Genomic DNA, 26,719 nt, shown 5'->3' with positions numbered 1-26,719 from the left:
GGGCGGGGTGCGTCCGTTTCAGACAGGGAAACTCTGCTCCCTTCTCCATCTTCAGGACAGCAAATTAGCATCTTCTGATCTGTCTGCCTCCAGTATTCCTGCCTCCCTCTTTCACTTATGATTACTTTCTTGATGATGATTATGATTACAGTTTGATGGTTCCTGTTGATTATATTGGGCCCTGGATATTCCAAGATCATCTTCCCGTCTGGATTCTTAACTTAATCACACCTGCAAAGTCCCTTTACCATGTCAGGTCACATAGATTCTCAAGTTCCTGGGAGGGCACGTGGGTCTCTTTATTCTGCTGATCTCAGTGGCCTTGGTGAAGGGGTCTGACATTTGGGATAACAAGCATCCCTTCCTCAGGAGGGTGGGAGGAAGGGGCTTCCATCCCATAGGGACTGACTGAGCCTCCCCTTCCCACCCAGGGCCCCACATGTACCGGAGGCAGGCTACTCATTGCGGGAACTAAGGATGGATCAGAACTCCAGGGCTTCGGGGAGGGAGAGGGTGGCCAGGACCCAGCCAGGATCAGGTGGATCAGGATTCAAGTCCAGACTGTGCCTCTGCCCAAGGGCCTGAGGGGAGGGAGTGGGGGTGGGGAGCAGGCTGGCCCCGGGAAGAGAAGGGAGGAAATAAACAAACCTCCTCTCATCCTCATCAAGGATGAGGACCCTCTGCCTCTGTTTTGCAGATGGGGAAACAACAGCTCAGAGAGCTCAAGCACTTTGTCTGAGATCACACAGCTCCTGTGAGCATTCCCAGTGATGCCCACGCTGGCGCTGGCTGTTTACTCCACCTGCTCGCCCCCTGGCCTGCAGCCGGCTTGGTATTTTTCTTTAAACCGACTTGCTTTTTTATTTAAATGCATCTGTTTTAAAAAGGGACTTTATATTATACTCATAAATGGAAAATCACAAAATTCATGGGCTAGTTATGTCTATTTTTATAATGCACATTAAAATGAATTTATTACCATAAAAATGAAAAGTGTTCATCCATATACCATACAAAATGGCCTCACATACCAGCAGTGGGTTCTGGCACTCTCTCTGGGAACTGGCTCTACACCTGCTTCAGTTTTCACCAAATCATAATGTTATTCATGGCTCTCGTTTATTATAGTATTAAATTTTCAAGTGGCTTCCCAGCTCCATTACCTCCAGACTCCCTAGCATGGCCTCAGGGCCCTTCTGGCTCCTGCATTTCTCATTTCCTGACACTCAGGTCCTGCTGCGCTTGGGCAAAGCCGGACTTCCCTTGCTGTGTTGGCTCCCCTGCCAGCAGGTGCTAGGATTTGAACCCAGGCAGCGAGCTTTGAGCCCACACGCCGAACCAGGACGCTGTACCTCCTTTCTGGGATGTCTGGTCCCAGCAAGGCCTGTGATGCAAATAAAGAGGCTTGAAAGCGAGGTAGGGAAGGGATTGGCAGGGTCGCCCAGGAGCCACAGGCTTACGGGGTCCCTCTTGGTCTCATAGGCAAACAGAGAAAGGTTTGATCACGCCTACCTGCTCAGTGATGTAGGTCCAACAGCACAATTCCTGCCCAGGGCGAGGAGCCTAGAGACCTTTTATAACCTCTCCAGGGCAGAGATGACTAGAAGCCGTAGTGGCCAATCCTAAGTCCCTGACCTCGTGCGGGAATGGGACTTCAGGTCCCCCATGTTCTCTTGAAGAAGCTGTATGTTGCAAGAGAGCTCTGTGTCTGGGCAGAGCGGACTTGGAGAGATTTCCCAAGTGCCTCATACTCCTTTCTTTTCCTGTAGTACGGATAATTCATCACTCGAGAAGGGAGTAGAGGCCCCAGTGTAGCCTGATAATAGTCATGCTTTATTAATTCCACTTTTTCCCAAGAATAGGGGTGTGGGGGGGTAGATCCCTGATTGCATGGGAGACTCAGGGGGTCTGGAGACCCCCAAAGAGATGCTTGGCGGAGGGTTTCCCAGATTGCTGTGAGGCCTTAAGGAGCCAGCTGTGGGGAGAGCCTAGCCCCGGGCCTGATGCATGATGGATGGATTTGCTCAGTAATTATTCTTCTGTCCTGCTTCGGACGGAACTCAGGAAGTGTGTGCTTCCATCAGAGGCTGGGGATGGAGTGAAGAGAACCGCTCCAAGGGGCTGCCTCTCGAGCCAGTCAGCCCCTCTTCAGATCCCAGTTCCTCCACACGCTAGCTGTGTGACTTTGGACAAATCAATTCCCCTCTCTGGGCCCTGGTCTCTTCATCTGGAAAACAGGGTTAGTCATAGTCCCTCCCTCAAGGGACTGAGGGGAGGGTTACAACAATCCACCCAGGATAATGCTTAGGACGTGTGCGGAACACGACACGGGAGCTACATGGGCCTCCAGGCGGATCTGGGTTTGAATCCTGCCACCGGCACTAACTGCGATGTGACTTGGGGTGATGGTCTTGACCTCTCCAGACCTCCGTTTCTCTGTCTGGAAGTGGGTTTGGTAAAGGCTGCTTCCAGAAGTGATGGGAGCATCCCGTGAGCAGGGCATGTGTCTGCTTGGCTACCGAATGGCGGGGTCCTGAGGGGCAAGAACCTGCCTTCTCCAGGGAGGCCCTCCTCCCCGGGGGGTGGGCAGTGGGTCAGCTGCAGGGCTCTGGAGGCAGGCTGTGGCCCTTCCTTGCTGCCCCGCCCCCATGGTGATGAGTGGGGGCCCCTGCCTTTCTGAGGGGCAGGAAGGAAGTGAGGAGGGCAGTTTGCAGCTTCCCCTTTTCTGCCCTGCCCCAGGCGCTGGGTTCTCCCTGTCAGTGCCTAGGAGCAGGGGACAGCGGCACCATGGCCCCCCGTACGCCTGCCGTCCACCAGACCTGCTGCTGCTTTAACGTCCGCATTGCCACCACTGCGCTGGCCATCTACCACATGGTGAGTGTGCAGGCAGGCATGGGGAGGCTGTGTATGCGTGCGTGTGTGTGTGTGTGTGCATGTGTGTGTGTGTACGTGTGCACGCACGGGTGTAAATGAGAGGGCCCCCATCTACGGAACTCCCCACCATGGGAGGACCACCGCCCACCACTGGGCCTCAGTCTCCCCCTCTGCCTAACAGGGGAGGGGGCTCTGCAGCCACAGCCGGGGAGGAACAGGGGTGGGAGAAGGGGCCTCCTTCTAAGTGAATGGAACTCACTGTTTTCCCCCAAGGCTCAGTTTCTGCCGCTGTAAAATGGGATGACTTAGCATCCACAAGGTTCCAATGCAACAGCAGCTGGGAAGGGGCTGTGGAAGGCAGGCAGGTCTGAGGACCCAGACCGCTTCTGGAGTTGGATCCGCTTCTTCCCCAGTGGGGGCCCTGGGCGTTTTGGTTGGGGAGGAAGGCGGGACTCCCTAGCAGGGAGCGAGGGGGCTGGAGCCTCTGGTTGGTAGCCTGGCACCCCACGGCCTTCTCTCCACCAAAGGAAACTTGCGATCTTGTGCTGATGGGTAGGACGGCTTGCCTGGCCCATGCTCCGGAGAAGCGGCCCAGAGGTTTCCCTTGGGAAGCTGGTGTGCACAGCCCCAGCATGGAGCCTCTATCTTCTCTGAATGTAGGGAGATACTGGGTGAGCCCCAGCCCCCTGGGGCCAGATGCTCCCCACTCTGTCTTGGTGGGTGAAGGTTGGGGTCTCTGTCCGGACCATCTCCCTGCACCCCCACCCACTGTACCACTCTGAGCCACACCCAGCTCCCCCAGGGCCTGTGGGTAACCGTTTTCTCATGAGCCTAGAAGGGCTTCCTCAAAATTAGCCTAAATCTGGCATTCTGTGGTGGGTGTCTGTGACCTGCTTCAGCCTGGCTGCACCTGCCTTCTGCTTCGGGGAAGGTCAGGCAGGGCTGTGGCCAGAGCACGGCCTCCCGAGGGGCATCAGCTCACAGCCTCTGGGTGCACGCATGTGTGCAAGTCCTGGCCTCGCTGCTTCCTAGCTGTGCGGCCTCGGGTTGCTTACCTAACCTCTCTGAACCCCAGTTTCCTCACTGAAAATAGTACTACGTCTCTGATAGGGCTGCTGAGAGCATCAAGGGAGTTCATATCTACAAGGCTCAGAGCAGTGCCTGACGGAGAGGAAGTGTTTGTTATCGGTGTGCGTCAGACCCAGCGCCCATGGCCGCGTAGCCAGAGTTAAGCTGTCAGACCCCAGAATGCTGGTTTGGGGAGTTGCTCAGAGGCTGTCTTGCCTGGCTCCAGCCAGGCAAGATGAGATGGCGAGGGCACCTTGGCTGTCCCCACCCCCAATCCTTAGGGCCTCTTTAAGCTCTGAGATAGCAGAATGTTCTCTGGAGGACAGTGATGGACGCAGAGGGTCCCTGTGGGAGGTGGGCCCAGGTCAGACCCCAGCTCTGCCACTAACTGGCTGTGTGACCTGGGATGACTTTTTCTCTTGGGCCTCAGTTTTCCCTTTAAGAATGATGGAGGGTGTCAGGGGACTGGCCCTGGGGGTTCTAACTCCATCCTGTTTGCGGGCTGGACAGGTCACGGAAAGGAGGGCGGTGGCACAGACGGTCGGCGCTGACCTGGGGGTCCCATCCTGGGTTGGCTCTGGCTTCTGCTGATTGTTGCCACCAAGGAGTAGTGGGCCCGGGAGCTGCTCTTCTGACACCTTGGGAAGCAGGAAACACAGGCTTTTATGCTGTATTTTCTGATATGTTTCTGCATCGGTGACTGATTCGAGATGGAAAGAAATTCCCGTGCTGGCCAGAAGAGGTCCATACGCAAGCCATGTGGGCCAGCCGCTGTCTGTCTTGCGTGGTGCAGACTTGGGGACCCTTGAGGTTTCTTCTTCTTCTTCTTCTTTCTTTTTTTAAAGATGTTTTTATTTATTTATTTGGCAGAGAGACAGCAAGGCAGCGAGAGAGGGAACACAAGCAGGGGGAGTAAAAGGGGAGAAGCAGGCTTCCCACAAGCAGGAAGCCCAATGCGGTGTTTGGTCCCAGGACCCTGGGATCATGACCTGAGTCAAAGGCAGATGCCCAACAACTGAGCCCCCCAGGTGCCCCGTTGGGGTTTCTTCTTTATCCCATTGTCTGAGGTCCTCACCTCTTTGTGGGGAAATGACATCGGGGCCCGCTCACAGAGCTGGAGAAAGTGTGGGCAAGTGATCAGGGAAGCCTTCTTGGAGGTGGTGATGCTGGTGGAGGCATAGATATTTCTTGTGGGGAGTACGGACAGGGTGGAACAGGTGTGCAAAGTATAGAGACTGAGGGGTAGCAGCTTGTGTAGGGATACTACCCAGATCGACTTAGAGGCTTCGGCTTGGGGCGAGGGAGGTGGTATGGGCTGAGAGCAAGCTGAGGCCTTCACTATAGTGCACTACTGATATCTGGGCCTGGAGAATTCTCTGTTGTGGGGACTGAGCTGCACATTGTAGAATGTTTACCATCATGGTTGGTCTCTACCCACAAGATGCCAACAGCACCCCTGGGCTGTGATCACCAAAATATCTGCAGATATTGCCGAATGTCCACTGGGGACAAAATCACTCCCAGTTGAGGATCACTGTCTGTAACATGAACCATGGGAGCCATGAGATGTTCTAGAGCAGAAGGCACGAGAACAGAGGGCAAGCCTGGACGCTGGACTCCTGGCCTGGGCAGTCCTCTCTGGGCTCCTTGGTTTGTTGCAATGGAGAATCATAGTCTGGAGAAGCCTCTGCTCCTTCCCAGAAAGGACAGGGAGGGGCTGGGTGGCAGGTGTGCTGGCAGGGTCTCTAACATCTGGATGGAAAAAGAGAAGCTGCTGTCCAGATGTGTTGATGGCCCAGACGGTTGTCATCTGGGGCCGGTCATGGATGACAATGGTACACTGAGCTATTCCTGGACTTGGCCTCTCTGGGGAGGGTTAAATTAGGTCTTTGGTATCCTCAGACAGCGCTACACTTTATCGGTCATGGGGGACCTCCTTATGGGAGGACCCTCTTGTGTCCAAGGTCTGGAGGGTCTCCCTCAAGGTCCCGCTGGGTTTGTGTAGAGGGTTTCCTTGGTCACGGGTGGTTTCTGACTCAAACTTGCATGTGTAAAGGAGTCAGAGAACTTTCTTTTCTTTTCTTCCTTCTTTCTTTCCTTTCTTCCTCCCTTCCCCTTTCTCTCTCTCTCTCTTTCTTTCTTTCTTACAGATTTTATTTGAGAGAGAGAGAGAGAAAGAGAGAGAGAGAGAGCATAAGCCAGGAAGAGGCAGAGGAAGGAAAAGCAGACTTCCCCCGGAGCAGGGAGTCCGATGAGGGGCTCTATCCCAGGTCTCTGAGATCATAACCTGAGCAGATGCTTAACCTACTGAGTCACCCAGGACCCCCAGAGACCTTTCTTAAATTGGCCTCTTTGGGCCTGGCTTGTCTGGCAACCCAAAGTACGTCCTAAGCCAATGACAGGAGTGGGCGAGTCCCCAGAAGACCCCTTTGCCCAGAAATAGCTCCTTCCCTGACTTTTCCCCTCCAAGCTGCCTAGAATTGCATTAAAATGCCTTGCCCAGATGAAAAGCTTGCACCTGCTTTAGGCCAAGGAGAGAAGGAGGCTAGCTCTGGCTATCTCTGGGTAATAGGGTTATGAAAACTCTAATTTTTCCTACATGCCTATATTCTCTCTACTTGGTACAATGAGCATAAACTACTTTTTTTTTTAAGCTTGTGTTATTTATTTATTTATAGTATGAGCAGGGGGAGGGACAGAAGGAGAGGAAGAGAGAATCTCAAACTGGCTTTTCAAGGAACAGGGAGCCCAACTTGGGGTTTGGTCCCATGACCCTGAGATCGTGACCTGAGCGGAAATCAAGAGTCGGTCACTCAACGGACCGCTCAGTGCGTGTACTGCTTTTTAAAGGAAATTTAATTTTAGAATGGTTTTGGATTCACAGAACTCTTGTGAACACAGTAGAGTTTCTGTTCGCTCCTCACCTGGTTTCCCCCGGGGCTAGCATCTTACATTAGAATGGCACATTTGTCACCATCGAGTCCCCATCAGGACCCTGACTCAAACCCAGGCTTTAATCAGATTTTCTCAGTTTTTCCCTCGGATCTCTTTCCTCTCTCAGCATCCCACCCTGGATACCACGTTACATTTAATCCTCGTGCTTCCTCAGGTTCCCCTTGGCTGGGACAGTTTCTCAGATTTTCCGCGTTCTGGGTGACCTTGACAGTCTTGAGGAGTACTGCTCATACATTTAGTCAAATACTCATCAAAAGGGACTTTTAGTTTTCTCTTGGTTGGGCTCCGGTGAAGTGTTCTTGGGAGGGAGGCGGCAGAGGTGAAGGGCGATTCTCAGCCCATCCTATCGAAGGTGTGGACTCCCGACATGTCTCATCACCGTTCATGGTGACCTTGACCGCCTGGCCAAGGTCGTGTTTGTCGGGTTTCTCCCCGCTGTCCCCCACCCCATACTGTCCTTTCTGGAAGAACGTCACTGAAGGAGTGGAAAGTTACTTCTGGAGGGCAGACGAGCTACCTAATATTAGAGATATGTGGAATTTCTCATGGGAGATCGGTTTGTTCTCCTTATCTGTTCTATAACTAAACGATGTATTTATTTACGTCCGTAGAAACTTGTGGTTATTTATTTTATGCCTTGGGTTATAACCCAGGGCTGCTTTATTTTTCTGGTTGCTCTAGCATGCTACTTTTTAAATTGCAAAACAAAGAAAGTCAAGCAAACCTCTCTTGTGTAAAGGAGCCTGTTTTTAATGCAGATAAATTCTCCAACAGGACTTCGTTTTTCCCGTGCTGAGCCCCAGGCCCGGGTGTGGGCCTGACACGTCCATGGCCTGTGCCTCCAGGGGCTCTGGGCTCAAGGAGAGGCGTGATGGTGGATGACACAGGCGCACTGATGAGGGGCCTGAGCCCAGTCCTGGAATGGAGGCTGGGGATTCAGGAACGGCTTCTTGGAGGAGGCCAGAGGTGTGCTTAGGATGAGGGGGTGTGTGCTTGGGGCTGCTGGGGAGGGAGCAGCCTGAGCAAAGCCTCGGGGGAGGGAGAGGCTCTGTGATGTTTGGAAGACTGAGATGTTCCTAGAGCTGGGGGTTAGGGAGGGATGGCTGTGAGGAGTAGTGGGGGAGGCTGGATGGAGTTTCTTATTTCTCTCAGGCTTCATAGCCCAGAGGATGGATCTCTGCTTGGTCCAATCCTCTCCTTTTAGAGATGAGAAAGCAGTGGGCCAGGAAGGTTCCTGGCTGGCTCCAGAGGGTAGACAGCGGCTTTTTTTCTGGGGGCGCCCTTTCCAGTACACAGGTGTGGGGAATGAACCAGTGGGTGAACAAATGAATTCCTTACCTGGCCCGTGGACTGGGGGTGGCCCGCCTGTCTGGGAGATCCTTCCCTCCCCAAGTCTTCATTTCTGATTTATGGTCTAGCTCATAGGAAGCATCCTTCTGCAGGAAGCCCTCCTGATTTGTCCTTCTCAGACTCCCAGGGGTTCTTCTTTCTGTTCCATTTTGAGATTGAAAATCATAGCACGGTCTCCATCACTAACATGTGATATGACCCGGAGTAAGCAGACACCTTTGCCGTCGGGGCCTCAGTTTCCTCATCTGCTACCCAGGGCTAGGAATTCCTGCCTCAAGGGTGACTGCTTTGAGGTATTGAGCTGGTGTGGCCCCACTGGGGTGAGGGGCTGCCAGCCGGGGCCCAGAGCGGGATGGGGGAACAGACACACCTTTGAAAGCTCATCTCATCTGTTTAGGGCCTAAAAATAGGCCCCAATTGCCAGGTGGGGAAAGCCCCAGATGAGAGTCTGTTAGGGCCTCTGCCTTCACACCTGATGCCCCATGTGGGGCAGAAAGACCTTGGTCTGTGCCCCTCCTGAAGGTGTGAAGAGGCCGCTAGGGGTAGTCGGGGAGTTGTGGTTCCTCCCCAGTGCCATGGCCCAGAGGGCCCAGTTGGGCCTGAGTTACGCTTCTCATCTCTGGGACATGTAGCTAACTTGTGAAATGCTGGAGGCCCACACAGCTACTTGTGGAGGCTGCTGGACCCACTGGACCCACTGCGGCCTGGGCGCTAGATCCCCTGGGGGCAAAGTGGAACATTTCCTGTGCCACCAGGCCTGGGGGGCTGAGTGGTGGAAGTCTCCACCCTGTGAGGTGGGAGAGGGTAGGCCAGACCTCAGGCTGGGGAGACACCAGCTGGGAGGAGGGGGTCCTCCTGTTCAGACTGGGCCCCATGACTGGAGGGCAGAGTCTGGGGGGGTCTGATGCTTCTCGGTCACCACCTTGACACTGAGCTCCCCCAGGAAATGAAGCTTTTAGTTTGAGCCCAAGGCAGCAGACCCGGAACCCAGACTTCACTCTGTGCTTGCTGTGAGGCCTGCGCTGGTCTCTTTGGGGATGGAGGTGGGAGGGGGGAGGTGACACAGAGTCCTGAAGCCCTAATGAGGCAGGAAGCTGAGCATAAAGCTGTGCAGGGGCAGGTGCTGGCTCCCTGCCCTTCCAGCCCTTAGCCCTGCTGTGAGCCCAGGGCCTCCCTCCCCCATACCCAGCCTCAATTTCCTCCCCTGGCAAATGGGGGTCAGTGACGCTAGCGTGCAGGGTCATTTTGAGACTCACAGGAAACCAGGTGGAGGCACACCCAGTACCTCATGAACACCCCCACAAATGGCAGCAAACCTGGGAGCCTCCATTCGGCCGGAGAGGACAGAAGCTTGGAGGGGCCAGTCAACTTGGCAGCCTGTGGTGGAGGAAGAAGGAGAGCCCCCCCGGCCCCCCTCCCCCCACCCCCGCCTCAGGCTCCTGGTCCGGACCTTGTAGGGAGGGTGCGCCTCTTGGCAGTGACTGGGTAAGAGTTGCCTCTAAGAGCCAGGGGGCCTGGCTCGTCCAAACTTGGAGTCCACGTGTCTCAGTTTCACCTGCAAAGTGGGGAGCAATGGGGAGAGAAGAGCTTTTCTCATGAGGCTGAGCTGAGGGTGAAGGGCTGCGGGTGTCCCCAGGAGGTCTTGGCCTCTGCCCTGTCCCGTGCTAGCAGTAGCCCTCAAGGGAGGGGGGTGGCCTCGCTCAGAAGGTAAAGAGGGGATTGATGGCTTATGAGAATAGTTTGGAGGCACGGTGTGTCCCCAGATACCCAGGAAGTGGAGGATGATGGGGGCTTTGGCCAAACCTGGAGAATGACCCTGAGCCCCTCCAAAGGCCCACCACGGTACTTCACTGTTTGAATATATCACCATGTATTTGCCTGTCCTTCTGTGGAGGCTTGCTTCTAGTCTAGGGAGGTTATAGTTAGAGTGGCCGTGGGGGGCTGTGGTTCGCCAACCACACACGAGCACTTCTGCAGGTCAGTGCGTCTTTCTGAGTGGATCCGTCTTTGGTAGCAGATACGTGTCACCTCATCTGCTCCTTGTGACCACCTCATGAGGCAAGGGATCCTTCCCTCTGTTCCACAGATGAGGGAACTGAGGCCCAGAGAGGCAACCTGGCCGGGTGGAGGGGTCAGTGAAGAGTGGAGGGGCAGGGGTGGGGGCGAGGAGAGCAGAGCAACAGCCTTGGTGGGGGTTGGGGAGGAGAGCCGGCTCTGGGGCAGAGCAGGCAGCCTGGCCCCGGGCGGCAGCAGAGCCCGGACTCCTCCAAGAGGGCCGGGCAGATGGTACCTGGGGTTGGCTGAGGAGATAATGCTGTGAGGGAATGCCCCCCGGCCCCCCACCCGCCGCCCTGGCCTTCATAAGTGTCTGCAGGAAGTATGGGCTGGTGAGGAGGGGCTGGGGAGGAGAGTTTCCTCTTGACGCTCGTGTGTCTGGTTCTCTTCTCTTATCCTCCCCCCCCAGACAAGCCAGGGGCCCCCAGGGAAAACAGGGTGGGCAGACGAGCTTCAGCGAGGGTGTGATGACGAAGGTGATGATAATGGTTTAAATGTGCTGCTACCCTTGGGTGGCTGGGCCACCAGAGCCAGAGGACACAGGGTCAGGGTGGGGGTGGCCCTGAAAAGGGAGAGGGGCAGGAAGGGGTGTGTGCCCTGGGGACCCACTTCCCATTTTGCAAACTGCATTATCTGTTGGGGAAGGGTTGAGGACATGCCCGGGCCTGGCTCCTTGTGCAACCTCTGCCAAGTCATACTGAGCACCACCATCCCCCCACCCCCCTGCCCACCGCTTTCCTCCAATGTAAGTGGGGGGACAATCTGACCTGGTAGATTTGCCAGGAGCAAATAAAGTGGAAGGCTCAGAAAGGGTCCTGCATTGGCTGGCACCTGGTAGGTGCTCACCGAGGAGTGGGTCTCTGTAAAGGGGACTCCCTGGCATCTCAGAGGGTGGGGCTCTGCCCACCTTCTTCTGAGATGATGGGTCCTGAGCCCCCAGAGGTCAGAGAGGGTGAGCCCACCTCCTCGGACTGGAGAGTGGTGTTTGAGCCCTAGAATTGGGGATTTCGTGTCTCCACCGCCATGATTGTCGTCGTGGTCGTCATATCAAGATGTCACTGCTGTCACCAACATCAGCAGCAATGTCACGGCCATATTATCAAGGCAGTCCATCACGGCTTCCCAGAATGCCCACTGGGGTTCTGTCTATCGCCTTTTGTCTGTTACCCGGTCACAAACATGGTCACCTCTATTATTGCTGCCCCTGTCGTCAAAACATTCACTGCCACATGATGGCCCAACCCAGCCACATGATGGCCCCCCACCTCCCAGTACGGTCGCCCCCATCAGCCCCGCCCGGCCAACATTTTGTCCATCACACTCAGCTGGGGCTTCGCTGCTGTTGTGGCCCTGGCCATATTCACGGGTGCCCCCGTGTCTCCCACCTTCCGTGATTTTGCCGCCTCTAGTTCATTCAAGCTGTTGGCTGCTCCTTGGAACCACCAGGCAAACCCACAGGCCTTCTCCTGACTTCCTGGCCACTTGCCCCATTGCTGAGCTCTGGGAAGTTGTGCGTGTTACTGAGAGAGAAGGGACGAGTTGGGGATGGGAATGGGAACCGAAACCGGGAAGAAGCAGAGGGAAGAGGTACAAAAGAGGAATGGAGAGCAGCGGTGATGGCGGGCTGGGCTGAGCCTGGCCACCACGGATGTGGTCTTGTCGCCTGAGCCCTGACTCCGTGTCAGGACTGAGGCTGATTCTGGTTCTGCAGCAGACTTCCCGCGTGAACCTGGGCTGGTCACTGCGTTGTCCTGGGGCTCAGTGGCACACTGGGAATGTTCCCTCCCTCAGGGAGAGGCATTCCTGCCTGTGGGTTTCCCTGGAGTTGCCCTCTCAGCCTCTGGGCCTCTGCATATAGTGTTCCTTCTTCCTGGAATGCTTTTTTTCTCTTCTCTGTTGAGAAACTCCTACTTATCCCTCAATACCCTGCTCGGACTTTTCCTATTTGTGAAAGCCTTCCTGAGTCTTCCAGATGGTGGTGATCACTCCCTCATCAGGGGCCCATGGTCCTCCTCGTGTCCTTTGTTATGGCACTGAACACACTGGTGACCTGTGGTTTCCCCAGGGTCCACGACACCTGCAGGCCAGGCCAGGGTCAGTGGTTTCTCTGGATAGAGCCTGGAGCCAATATGTGCTCCAAAAGTATTTACCAGATGAACAAACAGAAGGAGTGAACGAATATCTATGCAGATTAATGAATCCTGACCAACGTGTTCGTTTATGGAGCACAAGCTGTATGCCTGGTTCCATGCTAGCTTGTCCTTTGACCTGACAGCAGCCCTATGAGGCAGGTCTGGTTATTGTCCCCATTCCCCAGACGAGGAGACAGGCTCCGAGAGGTTAGTGGCTTGCTCAGGGGCACAGAGCTTGGGTCGGGCCCGGGACCACCTGACCCATACACCCTAGCTCTACTCTGCATGACCTCAATGCTGCAGAGGGAAGGCAGAGAGAGACGCTGTGCTGGAGGAGAGGGTGGTGAGTGGCTGCTGTTTCCCAGGCTTGTGGGAGGAGAAGAGCCCTGTCCTGTCCCCAGAGGTCGTGGGTCACGGGAGAAGGCAGCTCTTTGTCCTGGTGGGTACTCACAGGGGTGAGGGGTGGGGCGAGAGGCAGGTGAGGGCCTGGGCCCTGGGACATCTGGATGCTGGGGGGCTCCGGGCCTCTCCCAGCATGCACTGTAGGTGAGCCAGTTAGTTTCCCAGAACTACAAAGCCTCTTGGTCAGGGACATGGGTGGAGCGGTGAGGGCCTTCTGATGTGCAAGGTGCATCTCCGGGCGGGCCACCCTGTGTGCCCTAGAGGTGAGAGGGCATGGTTTGCAGGAGTTCAATCATCCTAGGGGCCCTGGGTGCAAACAGGAGTGTTTGTCCTCATTGACCAGAGCAGGTAAACTGAAGGTGGGGCTGAACTGGGAACTGGCCCACTGGGAGCTGGGAGGCAGAGGGTGGCCTCGTGTCCCAGCTGCCGGGTCCTGAGAAGGGGTGGTGGTGGTGGTGTCTAGAGCTGCCTGGCGGGGGAGTAGGCAGTTGGTTGGCAAGACCACTCAGCCCTGGGTGGAGCCTTAGGGGCACAGGCTCCAGGGTTCAGATGCCTGCTGGGCCATGTGACTTCTCCTCTCTTAGCCTCTGTTTTCTCATCTGTAAAATGGGGGAAATATTGCTTCTCTTGCAAGGTTTTGGGAGACTGATATAAGCCTGTGTGTGCAAATCTGAGCACACAATAGGTACTCAAAAAATATCAGTAACTTTCCATCCCATCTTCTAGGGAGGCGAGACTCCTATCTTTCTCCTGGATTGAGGCTGGTGTCTTCTGCCAAAGGTTAGGGGGCCAGCAGAGGGTCTGAGGCTGATGCTGAGGTTGCCTGGCTCTGAGACTTGGGGCTGGTGCCTGCCTTCTATGGGCCTCAGGGTTCTCATCTGGCAAATGGGAACAGAAATCTCTCTCTCCCCTTCCAGGACTGTCGGGAGGGTAGAAATGGAGGAAAGGCTGAGCCTGGTTTTAAACCCAAGGGGTTTGTACAAAAGGAGGATGATTTCTTGCCCCTGCTGCCCTGGGAACAAGCTGTGGGGGGAGGAGGGCGTGGTGCCCCTCTGACTCAGCCAGGGTGCTGGCATGGGAGCGGGGAAGGGGGCCAGGTATCGGGCAGAGGCCAGAGGCTGGGAGGCGCTGGAAGGATAGCGGAAGGTGTCAAATCTAGGGCTTGTTGGCCTGGGCTTGAATCCTGGCCCTACCCATTACCAGCTGGAGGCCACAGACAAGTCCCTGGCCCTCTCTGAGCCTTGCTTCCTTGGTCTGTGAAATGGGGGTGGGAGTATTCACAATAGTCCCTTGGCTTGTTCTGGGAGGATCACTGGGACGTGAGGGCAGCGCACCTTAGTCAGGGTGTACTGGGGTCCCTCCCCTTCCCTCCCTTGCTCAGGGTCATGGGATACGGTGGGGTGGGGGGGTGGGGGTAGCTGGGATGCTAATGGCAGGATGACAGGTGCCGTGGCAGGGCTGGGAGAGATGTTTAGGGCCCGAATTTAGGGGCTGCGGACAGCTGTGGGTTAGCACTGGTCTCCAAAGGGGGGTGATGCCTGAGATGATGGGGGGGGCCCAGGAGGACAGTATTAGAATTTCTACTTTTCAACTACGTTCTTTAGTAACTTCTGGGTGTGTGTGTGTGTGTGTGTGTGTGATGATGTTGGTAATAACAGAACAGTAGCACATGCATATAATTTTGAAAGAAAGAAATATAGAGGAGTGTGTTCAAAAGGTTTTACTGATATAGGTGCATGATCGAAATACCCGCACACTCTGGGGTACTGGCTAGCGGGGGCTCCGAGGTGTTTCAGGGAGTGGGGTGTGTGCGAAGACACCAGGACACCCCTGGGGGACTTAGACTCCAGTCTCCACGGTGTCCGCAACTTGCCGTATGTCCTTGGGCAAGCCGAGCTTATCAAACAAACAGAGGGTGCTTAGAAGATAAGTGGGCAGAGACCCTTTCAAGCAGCTGGGAGCTTGGGATTGTCTGATTCTGAGCTTCATTCCAGATCTCCGACAATTCTGGATTCATGGGACTTCCAGAGTCTTCTCTTGCCACACCTGGTAGATACTCATGTGCCCTTCTAAGCGCAGCTGCATCTTATTGGTGCTCTGCTCACACACCCCCAGGGATGGGGAGCTCACCCCCTCGCAGGGTGTCCTGTTGTGTCTTGGATGGACCTGTCATCTGCCTCCCTCCCTCCTTCCCTCATTAAAGGTGAAATTGGGGAAGAGAGGGGCTGGAGCCTCAGGCTTCAGGGGCTAAGGAAGTGGTTTTTCTCTTTTGCGGCTACTTCCTGTGGGTGCCAGCCACAGCCCCCACAGCATCTGCCTTCCCCTTGGGGCTGATCTCAAACTTTTTGGTGAAACAAAGCGTTTTTGGTTCACCCTGTACCAGGTAGATGGTGCAGCTAGATCGAGCTCGCTGTCCACCCCCCGGCACCCTGCTCTTGGTCTGTTCCACGACCCCCTATAAGCTCACAGGAGCCAAAAGCAGATTGTGTTTGCTGAACGCTCACTGCAGGCCCCGGGCTCAGTGCTTTATAAACACAATACAATTTATTCCTTCCTAAATCCAGTGATTGCCAGTTTCCAGATGAGAAAACTCAGAGATGTGAAATGACTTGCCCAAGGTCACATATGGACCCAGGTTCAGCACCATCTCTCTCTGACTCTGGAGCTCAGCTCTTCATCACTCTTCCGTGCTGTCCCTTTGTGCCCCCTGAGCAGAATGTAACATGGCAGGAAGACAAATTGAGACCCGTGTCTGAGCTAAAAAACCCTCACACAGTGAGCAAGGGGAAAACAGATGGTGGGTGTTTTGTTGCCTGTCAGCTAAGCACGAGTTACTAGTGCAGGGCCACCCAGAAAGCCAATGTAAACTTCGGCTATATTAAAAGAGGTAGGGCATCCACGGCAAGGAAGGAGATAGTCTTGTGATTCTCAGCGCAGCCAGACGGTGTCTGGAGAATTGTGGGTGTGCAGTGGTGGGGGAGGGGCAGAAGGCTTGCTGCAAGGGGGTGGACACACAGAAGACTGGGAGTTCCCCTGGCTGGATGTACTTAAAGGAGTCCTGTGTCTGATGGCAGAGGGCACAGGCAAGGTGACTTCCGAGGTCTTTTCAAATTTGTGGCTAGACTCCTGTTGTCACCAGGGCCACAACACTAAGGTCTGTCAGATTTGGATAGGGTATATTCATTGTCCATCCATCCATCCATCCATCCATCCATCCAACACAGTAGCTAGGCCAGTGAACAAGAGAGACATAAGCCTTTCCTGCCTGGAACCTACCTTCCAGGGAGGATAATAGCAATCATTATAGTGAGCAGAGCTACTTTAAGTGAATGATTCCACCCTGCCCCACTATGACCCTACGAAGCAGGTATTATAGTACCTGCATTTTGCAGATGGGGACATTGAGGGGCCATGGGGGATAGAATTGGCAGGGCTCCCTGGGGAGTCATGGGTCAGGTGCTGCCACGCCTCTGTGGGTAATTCCAAGAATCTAGAGCTCTATGCTGCCCAGAAACTCTGACCAAGATCCTGAAATGCCCAAAGCCCATTGTGGTAAAAGGGGTGCAGAAGAGGGACCCAGTTACTGGTAGGAGCCCTCAGACGCTCGCCCTCCAAACTTGACCTTCAGTAGTCACAGTTATTGTTTTATTGAGAACCAGATGTGGTTCTAAGTGCTCTCCTGGGATATCCTCACTCACTCTTCTTAGGTAGCTATAGGCATTAGCCTCATTTTACAGATGGAAAAACTGAGGCACAGAGAGGCTGAGCAGCTTGGCTAAGCTCACATAACTGAGAAAAGGAAGAAAGCTTGAGCCGTCTATGTGTATAGGCCACACTTGATTCAGGGTGCTCCATAGACCCAGCCCTCTGGGGGGGGGAGGGAGCAGGGGTGGATCTGTACAGGCCCCACTGATGGATGTTCTGTCTGCCCTCAGATCATGAGTGTATTGCTGTTCATCGAGCACTCAGTGGAGGTGGTCCACGGCAAGGCGACCTGCAAGGTGTGGCAGAAGGGCTACCTCCGGCTCGGTAGGTCCTGGGGACTCTGGAGCGGGAGGGGCAGGTGTGGGGAGAGCAGGTGCGGAGAGGGGCCCTGGCTCTGGGCAGATGGGCTGGGGTTAGTTGCCCTGCCTCTTTCCTTCTGAGCCACAGGTCTTTCCTCTGCAAGCAGAGACCTGTCTCCACCCAAGTCTCTAAGTGTGAGAACAGAGAGGAAAGTGCTTTGCAAACCCAACTGCCTTAGGAAGGTGACAGCAGGACTGTCCTGATGACATCCGTCAGTGACTGCCCACCACCCTGGAATGAGACAGAAACTCCCCATGGTGGGATCCCGCCCCCACTGGCCTCTCTGGCTCTGGGTTGCAGCACCCCCTCGCTCCCTGCTTCTGCTGTGTAGACCACACCGAGCTCAGCCCCGTCTCAGCTGCTTGGACTCCCGGTCACTCAGCTCACGGGCTACCTCCTGAGAAGCCTTCCCCGGCCTCTCCCTGGCTAAAGCAGACCCGGGCCACTCTCCCACCCTGCATCCCATATTACCCCAAATGCTCTTTTGCTATCTCCGTAGTCCCCCAAGACTGAGAACAGCAGGAGGGCAGGGTCTGAGCTCACTCCTCACTGTCACAGCCCCCACACCAGTGGTTCCCAAAATGTGGTCCTCGGAACCCGCCTGGGGTTCCTGGGGTCACCTCGGAGCTCCTCACTGCCCTCCTTGCCTTCCAGCTAACCTGGTCTCCAGCTTCCTGCTCATCACCATGCTCTTTGCCATCAGCTTGAGCCTGCTGATCGGAGTGGTCAAGGTGAGGGTTTGTAGGGGAGGGGAATGGGAATCAGGGCCTGGGGGCTGGCCAGGAGCCCCAGCTACACTCCTGCCAACCCCCATTCACACCTGCTGGGTAGGCAGCAATGGCCACCAAGAGGGTGGGAGGCGGGTGTTTTGGGAGACCGCCCCCCTTCGCCCTGCACCCTAGAGATTTTTACGCTCTCTTGCAGTTTGGAAAGCCTCGTTTCCATACTTTGACGCAGACCCCCCCCCCCCCAACCCAAGTGTAGGGTCAGGCACATGGACACTTCGGTCATACCAGCTGGTGACACACATGAGTGAGAAGAGGAAGGGGTCATTTTAAGGTGTGGGAAGGGGAGAGAGCAGTGGGTTTCGTAATCAGGGAGAGGAACCAGACTAGGGGAGGGTAGATGCGTCAGGCTCAGTTCCACCCAGCGAGCTGGTGAGAGAGAGAGAGAGAGAGAGGCTGTGGCTCAGGCTTCTGTGAAGAGGAACCGGGCTGTCCCTTGGCCCCCAGGGGGCAGGAAGCCAGGGCCTCAACACAGAGCCACCAGAGCAGGACCCAGCAAGAGTGTCCTCCCTGGGGAGCTGGTGGCCCGGCACTCACAAGCCAGCAGCGTGGGGCAAGGAAGGAGCAGGGGCTGTTTGGTATATATGCCCCTTGCCCGCCCTGCCCCCATCGCTCCCTGAGCCAATGGCATCCTTATGGAAGCTTTGTGCCCCAGGGGGCAATTGTACCTCGTGCAGAGCCGGGTGTGATCCAGCTAGGAAAGTGGACCAGGGTTCCAGAAGGTCCTGAGACTGAGTCTTGGCTCTTTCGGCTGCCTCCTGAGTGATTTTAGACAGCCACCTGAGAAACCACAAAACCACTCTTCTGTGATTTTGTCCCCAAGGGTGGGTTCATGAGCACTCACACTGGTCACAGTCGTCCCTTGCTTGAAGTTGAAGGAGAGGACCTTCAGTGTTGGCCACCAAGGGCCTCTGACCGTGACCAAACACCCCAAAAGCGGTCCACACGGAGGAGGGTCCCACCACCAAAGCCGTGTGGCCTTCCCTCCCCCTCACTAGACCTTTGCTTATGTTGGCCCTTCTGTCTCCAATACCCTCCCCGTTTCCTTCATGGTTCTTTCCAGATCAAGCCTCAGCGTCCCCACCTCCAGGAAGTCCTCTCTGACATGTTCCCATCTGTAAAATGGACACAAAGCCCTTCCTGGCTGGGTTCTTGAAGGCTGTCCTGGCTGCTTCTGGAGGCCCAGGGGCACTTATCTCCGTGTCTCTGGGGACACCAAGACGCCTGGCATTCAGGGTCTGGGTCTTACATTCTCCGCATCCCAGAACCTCCTTCAGGGGAAGGGATGCGGGTCCACTGGGAATGACCTGGGCCCAGTCAGGAGGGGAGGATTTGGGAGAGGGCCATATTACCCAGGGACGGAAGGGAGCTTCTAATGAGGTTGGGGGGAGGCACATGGGGACCTCAGGCTGTGGGGGACTCCCTGATAGTGCTGAGCCTATCTTCTAGAACCGGGAGAAGTACCTGCTGCCCTTCCTGTCCCTGCAAATCATGGACTACCTGTTGTGTCTGCTCACCCTGCTGGGCTCCTACATTGAGCTGCCCGCCTTCCTCAACTTCACTTCCAAGAGCAGCTGGGTGGTGAGTACCCAGCCCTGCTCCACGTCCCACAGCCGGCCAGCTTGGGGGTGTGTGTGGCAGGAGGGCTCTGTCCCCTGGGCCCTCCCTTGTTGATAAGCCCAAACCCCATCAAATCAGGTCAGCTTTCTTCCTCTGTAAAATGCACCTGTGAGGGTTCCCCATCCCCATGTGTTGGGGTCATTAAGAGAGGACAATATATACAGGGCAGGCAGCACGTTGTGGGGACTTGGCTAATACCAGCCGTTTGAGTTTACACAGCAGGAAAGGGCACATGCCCACTTCCGTGCCCAGACCCCGCTTTGTCCCTCCTCTGTAACCAAGTGGAGAGAAGGAAGATAAAGTTGATTAAAGCCAACTATGAACATCCATAGGGGAGATGCCCATGATGGAGGTGTTGATCCCTGCCTCAGCTCCCCAAAAGTTACTTTTCAGAATTTCCCTAACTGTTGTCCTGGAAGAGATTGAATTGCTGGTCCTGGGCTGGGCATCAAGAGGCCCTGGTTGGAGCCCAGGTCCCGCTGCCAGCCCTCGGCGGGATGTCTCAACAATGGGCATCCGTTTCTTTCTGGGTCCTGTGGGTTAGAAATTCCCCGGTGTCTCTGGCTGACTGTGTCGAACAGCACAGGGACCTCTGGCTTAGGGCTTCATTGCTGGTTTGTCTCCTTCCTGCCTTTGCCCTCAAGGGCCCCTCCAAGGTCCCACTGATGACCCTGCAGCTGCTCGACTTTTGCCTGAGCATCCTGACCCTCTGCAGCTCCTACATGGAAGTACCCACCTATCTCAACTTCAAGGCCATGAACCACATGGTGAGTGTGGGCTGGGGGCCCGCCCCCATCACTGGCTCTGTACTCTTGAGCGAGCTGCTTCCTCTCTGTGCCTTTGTGCTTAGGCTGGGTTCCTTAGAGGTAGAGCCGGTGGAGAGGGTTCTTGTGTGAGTACCTGACTGAGGGAGAGCTCTCAGGAAGACCCTCGAAAAGGGGAGGGAGGAGCGCGTGAGACTAAGGGAAGAAGCAGGCAGACCTGTGACTTCAGGGACGGCCTTGCCTGATCCCAGAGGGAACCTTGTGGTGTGAATTGCATCGCAGAAATAATATGCATTTTTTTAAAAAATTCATGGAGAAAGGCGGCACTCAACACATCTCAAGATGGCCCTTGAGGCTTCTCTGCACGATTTCAGGGCACTACCCTGTATAACTAAAGAGGACCAGATGACTGCCTCAGGTCCTTTCTCTACAACCCTTGATCAATGATAAAGTAGCCTGGCTTTTATAAAGATGCGTCCTCAGATTTTTGCAAATCCCCAAATTAACACCACTAAAGGATGTAATTATCCCTGGCGTGATTATCAGTGTAACCGCACATACAATACATGAAAAACTACAAAAGCATTCTGATATGACAGGTTGATTTCCAGTCTCACGTGTTACCTATACAACTTGTTCCCACATGCCAGCCTTGCAAAAGAATGTCACTGTTCAGGTAGGGCCTTTCGCATTTTTGAAATTCCGAATTCCGAAATTTCGAATTTTGAGAATTCGCATTTTCGCATCATCTTTCGTATAATCCCATGTTTTGGTTTAATGTTGGATTTAGTATTTCACTCCAAAGTGTGGATAAGCGTAACAGAAACAAAACACAACCCACAATCTCATTCTCGACCTTAGAAATCATTGTGGCAACAGAGTAAGTGATTTTGTGAAGTTCAGGCTTTAATTCTACATATACTCTTCAGACATGATGAGATTCTTGAATCAATGAGATATCTGAGTTGAAGAAATTAAGGATGTCCATGATAAGAACACACACACACACACACACACACACACACACACACACTCAGATAAACATAATAAAGACTCTCTCTAAGGGAAAAAAATAATATTCATTTTTTATAGTGGTCTAACATATTGTCCCCAAACCTAGTGACTTGAAACCATGCACAACTGCCATCTCACAGTTGCTGAGAGCCAGGAATCTGGGAGTGGCTCAGCTGGGTCATTTGCACTCAGTGTCTCTCATGAGGTCCCTCCCGCCCCCTGACATGGGGATGGGGCTGTGGATGCCAAGGGCTTGACTAGCTCTGGAGGGGCCATTCCCAAGATGGCTGGCTGGCGTGGCTTGGCGTGCCCCACACGTGTGTGGGGACAGGGTGGTTCTGTCAGTGAGCCTAGCCTCTAGAGACGGGCCTGTGGCTGCTGGGGGCTGGGGGGGTCCAGCCAGGGAAGAGCCAACTGGGCGGGTAGCCACTGCACCTGCTTCCCTTGGTTTACTCGCCTGCCGCGGGGGACTGATGGTACGGAGTGCCTGTCTCCTAGGGCCCTGGTAGGGGTCAGCCGGGACAGCGGTTGTACCACATGGTCTCATTCTTCCACGAGTGGACCCCGGAAGGGTTCCTTGTGGGCAGAAGCACTGATGCGGCCCCCAAATCTGTTGCAGAATTACCTCCCCAGCCAGGAGGGTGTGGCTTACAGCCAGTTTATCAAGATGATGATCATCTTCTCCATCACCTTCATCACCGTCCTCATCCTGAAGGTGAGAGGCCCCCCGACACGGCCCTGGGGAGGGTGGGGAGCCTGTGTTGCCCAGGCCCTCCCATGCCAGACTGTTAGGAGGCAGGGAAGTCTTCCACTGTCTCCCGCTGCTGCCCAACTTGCTCTTGGCTTCTTCCTCCAACCCTCCCCCACCAGCTCCTTGGACCCCACTTGGGATCCTTGGGGACACTGCATTGAGGGGGAGGGGGCTGCAGGGAAGACCACTGCGTTCGAGTATCAGAGACTTACTTTGTAACCCAGAGAGACCCTGATCCAGGGAAGGAGGAGCTGTTCTGTCTGAAATCAGATTCAGAAAATCTTGAATATGAGTTCCAGCTCTCCCCTTGCTAGCTGTTTGGTTGCCTTCTGAGTCACTTCTCTCTGGGCTTTAGGTCTCATCTGTGAAAGGGACAAAATTAATATTGCTTTGTCCCTGTCACAGTTTTATAAGATTCAGGCACCAAAGTAAAGATGGGTCCTGAGGTCACATTACTAGAGGTTTGGTCGTATGAAGGAGGGAGGGGAATAGTTTAATTCCTCTCTGAGGGGGTCAAGCCCAGAAGATAGAGTCCCATGTCAGGTCCCCCATTCTTAGAGAGAGAGGACAAATTGGAGAGTGTTAATAGCCACACAACCAGGAGGGAGGAGAGGTAAGAACACTCTTCCATCTGAGGGAGTCAAGGAAACCAGGGCAATTCAGCTTGGAAAGAGATGACTGAAGGGGTTTTCAAATACCAAAAGGACTCTCATGGGGATTCTAGAGGCCAGGCCTGGAGGCTGTGTCCCAAAGCTCTGGGGAGGCTGATGTCAACTCAGCAGAAGGAAAGGCTTTCAAGAGTGTTCTTTTCTGACTGTGAAAGTAAAGTAGGATCATCGTAGAAATTTGGAAACTACAGATGAGCAGAAAGAAGGCAATCAGCTCACGACCCACCACCACTCAGAGACAAGCACCCCTGATACTGGGGCGCATTTCTTCTCAATCTTTCTGTGTATGTGTGGGTGTAACTGGGTGTCGCTGCCTGATTTTTCTGGCGCCCTGAGCAGCTTCTGCTGTCATCTGTTGCCAGCCTGGAAACGGAACTTCCCCCCTCTGAGCCATCCTCAAAGGATGGGCCTAGCCCAAGGGCTTCATTGAAGTTCAGTGAGAACTTTCCTGAAGGATTCAAGGAGCCAGTGTGGGGTGGGGTGGGGGGGTGGTGGTTTGACATCCTATACCCTCCTGCAGAGCCAGTCCCCAGGGCCCAGCACACAGCTCTGTCTCCCTTGCCCCTCCAGTTCTTTATCTGCCTTTGGGGGAAGTTTTCTCTCTTCCTCACTCTGTCTCACTGGTCACCCTCCCTCACCTGCCTCCTACTTCCTTCTTTTATAATTCATTTTATTTATTCCTGCCTCTTGAGTTTCCATCATGGGGTTCCATAAGATAAGAGAAATCTCAGAAGACAGGGCCCACCCTCATTTCTTAGGAGGCACCGGGGGCAGAGACCTATATAGGTTATTGTTCCTTTGACAGGCCCCTGGGGGCCTCCCTCCCCACCCTGAAAATCCCCCCTTAACTTACAACCACTGCTAAGAGAAAGCAGTTGCTTACATCATCGGCCATCTCAGGAGGTGGTGAGCTTCTAGCCCCAATGGGGTAGAGAAGAACAATTTGCAGGACCATTGCCGGGAGGCTGGAGGGGGGCCCGAAGTCCCCCAAAGCCCCCTTCTGCCACGAGGTCGTTGGGGGGGGCGTGGAAAGAACTATATTCAGAACACCTGGGACCAGCAGGTGAGGTAACCCTGCTCCGGGACAGGGAGCTGAGCGCAGTAGCCAGATGTCACCTTCTGGGTTGAGCTGGGGCTGCCCAGGAAGTGCCTGCATCTGTCCCAGGCCTGCCGGGGCAGTGAGGACGGTCAGCAAAGCATTGTCTGATCTGGCTCTTTCTCCAGGTCTACATGGTCAAGTGCGTGTGGAGATGCTACAAATTCATGAAGTACGTGAACTCGGCTGAGGAGAGGAGCGGCTCCAAGATGCTGCAGAAGGTCAGCCCGGTGGGGGATCAAATCTCAGCCTTGCCAATCCCTGTGTCCCCAAGGGCAGGTCTCTCTCCCTTCCTGGGTTGCGGTTTCTCCCCTTGTGAGATGATTGGACCAGAAGAAATGTGGAGATCTCTTCTGGCTCTGATAGCCTAGGATTTATTCCTTCATTCATGCATTCACCATTTCTGCCTCATTGTTTGCTTTGCATCCAACCGTGAGGGTACAAAGAAAGCAGATGCCACCCCATCCTAGGGGACTGTAGAACCCACAAGAAATCCAGACACAGAGCTCTGATAGCAATGCAGTGTGAAGTATGGGGGAAAGGGAAACATTGAGGAGGTACCTGGCTTCACCTGGGGTATCAGGGAAGGCTTCCTGGAATGGGTGATACTTGTCCAAGTCTTAGACTCTCAGCTGATACAAGTTAGCTGGGAAAGGGAAGGGACCTTCTAGGTGGAGGGATGAGGTACACTTAGAAGTAGCTCATTGAATACATCATGGGAAAAGAGCAGCTGGTTTAAATTTTTGGTGTCACTTTCCTCATCTATAAAATGGGGATTGTATTAGTCAAGACCCTTTTGGTTGCAAGTGGCAGAAACCCAACTCAATCTGACTTATGTGAAAAAAAGGAATTTATTAGCTCCCAGAACTTGAAGGTCCAATGTAGGTCTGGCTCACAGAGGCTGGCTGTGAGGTTGGTCACCTGGGTGTGACCTCATCCTCTCCATCTCTTGACTCTGCTTTCCTCATGGTGGCAAAGTGACTGCCAAAAACCCTAGGCTGACATCCCCCACCCTCTTAGCAACCCCAGCAGAAAGGCCCAGGAGCATGTCTCAGGGACCAGCTTGGCTCACAAGCTATCCTCAAACCACTGATGTTAGCCAGAGAGGACGAAATTCTTCTCTGAGTGACCACACTCAGGTCACATGTCCCACTCTGGATCTGAGGGGTGGGACCAAGTTTTCTGAAAGCATGTGGATGGAAAAGGTTCTTCCAGGGAAAATGGTGCTTTGTTAACACCACACAGGGACTTGAAGCTGGGCAGGCAGAAGGAAGTCTGTCCCCTGTAGAAATAGACAGTGCACCTGTCTCGGGCATGCCGTGTCTAGTGTAGGATGTCCCCAAGGCGTGCTGGTATCACCATCATCCATTTTGTCAGAGGTCGGGGCTGGAGCCTCTTGACTCCAGGTTGGGATCCTGGTTCCTTCTGGCCAGTCCTCAGCTCCCATCTCTCTTGCTCACAGGTGGTCCTGCCGTCCTACGAGGAAGCGGTGTCTCTACCATACAAGAGTCCGGATGGGGGCCCAGCACCGCCCCCCTACTCAGAAGTGTGACACCCGCCAGGCCCCAGCCTCCATGCTGGGAGGAGTGGAGCTGTCTTGTAATCTGCTTCTCTGCTTTGGTGGCCCCTGGTGGCCCCGGGTGAATCACCCGGCTGACTTCAGGACAACCCGCTTGTGTCCCCCTCGCTGGCCTGCTTTTCCCGTGGGCCTGGGGGAGGCTCACAACTGGGTCAACTTCAGGCTGAAGGACTCCTTGAGTCTCTCGGAAATTTGGTCCAATAGTTCTTGGCTTATTGTGATCAGCCCCAGCATCTGTTTAAACCATTTGTCATTCTTAGCCCAGTGGGTTTGGTTAAAGGACGTGGAACTTGACCTGTGGAACCACGTGGCTGACAAATGAAAAGCATGCTTCTCAGTGCAGGGAACCAGTTGTGGGGGAAAGCTGCCATCCATTGCATTGGTTTTAGACAGTTGTCCCTTCACACGGCCATGCGGCCAAGTCATCGTCCCTGGGTCCTCTCCACCAAACACCTACGTCCAATTTCTGGTTTCAACAATTACAGACAGCCAACCACCAGTCGATTCAAAGCAGAGATAAAATTCACTAATAACAATAAAAATCAAATGAGCCCCAAACCATTCTCTTCCATTGAGTCCAGTAACTGGCTGCCCACTCCGATCCACCCGGTACTTCCGAGGGGCTGCGTAATTGTCAGTTCAAACGAAAATCCTCGCACTTGCCCAGTGTCATCTGACAGCTACTTGCAGGAGGTAACAGTTGTTCCCACCACTGAACTGTCCCCCGACAAACAAACACACAGTCATTTTGCTGAAGACAGTCATCAGTAACAGTCGGCCACATGTGGCTGGCTTCCTCCCGCGGCAATGGGGCTTGTGACAAGGGCGGCCTCAGGCACAGTTGTCCCCGGCGGTGAGCTGCCACCAGCCCCCAGCGGGGGCCCCTCTGTCACCAGTCTGGGCCGAGGCCCTTCTGTCCTGCCCAATGCTTGTGCTTACACAAGTTAGCCCTGACATCAGGCAGATCTGGGGGCTGGACTAAATCCACGTGTTGGTTCGGTCAAAGCAGGGGAACTCTTTGTGGGCTCAGACCCTGCCACGGGCTCTCGTGGCGGTGGTGGTAGATGGGAAGGTTGGGTTCCCACACGCCCTCTTTCGCCTGTTTCCCTGCAGGCTGGGGTTCTCCAGGGACCTGATCCCGAGGAGGAGATAACAGGGCTACGGAGGCAGGCTCTCTGGGGTCTGGGGGGGGGCTCCCCGCCAGCACCTCCTCATTTAATTGCTTTGTGTGGGATGGGGAAGAAGTTTGAATAAAGCAGCACCACGCTTCACTTTGGCTGATGTGGTTCTTAAAATGTGGCATAGGCAGGGCTGGGAGCGCTGCCTACGTATCCCACAAAACCTTCACGTGCACACACACACGCACACACACATGCACGGATTCATTCAGTCTAGAGACTCACAGGGGCCATGTCCAGCTGCAGTGTCTTGACCCCGTCCTGTTTCTCATCACAAGTCACAGACACATAAGTGCCCTGATGTCTCCCCAGAGAAGGTGTGAAGTCCACTCCCTTGGCGAGTGCTTGCCCGGAACCAGGTCC

General features: G+C 54.6%; 1 protein-coding gene across 1 annotated transcript; it reads left to right on the top strand.

Annotated features, from left to right (window-relative positions):
• The first annotated feature begins 2,709 nt into the window (after positions 1 to 2,709).
• Positions 2,710 to 26,449, top strand: LAPTM5 (lysosomal protein transmembrane 5). The gene is made up of 8 exons (XM_059136626.1): positions 2,710 to 2,874; positions 16,772 to 16,865; positions 17,556 to 17,632; positions 19,136 to 19,267; positions 19,951 to 20,073; positions 21,704 to 21,799; positions 23,728 to 23,820; positions 25,062 to 26,449. Exons 1-8 carry the CDS (start codon positions 2,788 to 2,790, stop codon positions 25,149 to 25,151), a joined length of 792 nt encoding a protein of 263 aa, XP_058992609.1. The 5' UTR covers positions 2,710 to 2,787; the 3' UTR covers positions 25,152 to 26,449.
• Positions 26,450 to 26,719: the final 270 nt, after the last annotated feature.

Source organism: Mustela lutreola, chromosome 10 (genome assembly GCF_030435805.1).
Source record: "Mustela lutreola isolate mMusLut2 chromosome 10, mMusLut2.pri, whole genome shotgun sequence".
NCBI classification, from domain to species: Eukaryota; Metazoa; Chordata; class Mammalia; order Carnivora; family Mustelidae; genus Mustela; species Mustela lutreola.
The sequence above is the reverse complement of the archived record's forward strand: the minus strand, read 5'-3'. Positions and strand labels throughout refer to the sequence as shown.

Excerpts from the sequence above, each read along its gene's own strand:
- LAPTM5 (XM_059136626.1), top strand. The coding sequence starts at position 2,788 with ATGGCCCCCCGTACGCCTGCCGTCCACCAGACCTGCTGCTGCTTTAAC. Across the intron at positions 16,866-17,555 it reads GAAGGGCTACCTCCGGCTCG|CTAACCTGGTCTCCAGCTTC; the intron begins GTAGGTCCTGGG and ends CTTGCCTTCCAG. Across the intron at positions 17,633-19,135 it reads TGCTGATCGGAGTGGTCAAG|AACCGGGAGAAGTACCTGCT; the intron begins GTGAGGGTTTGT and ends CCTATCTTCTAG.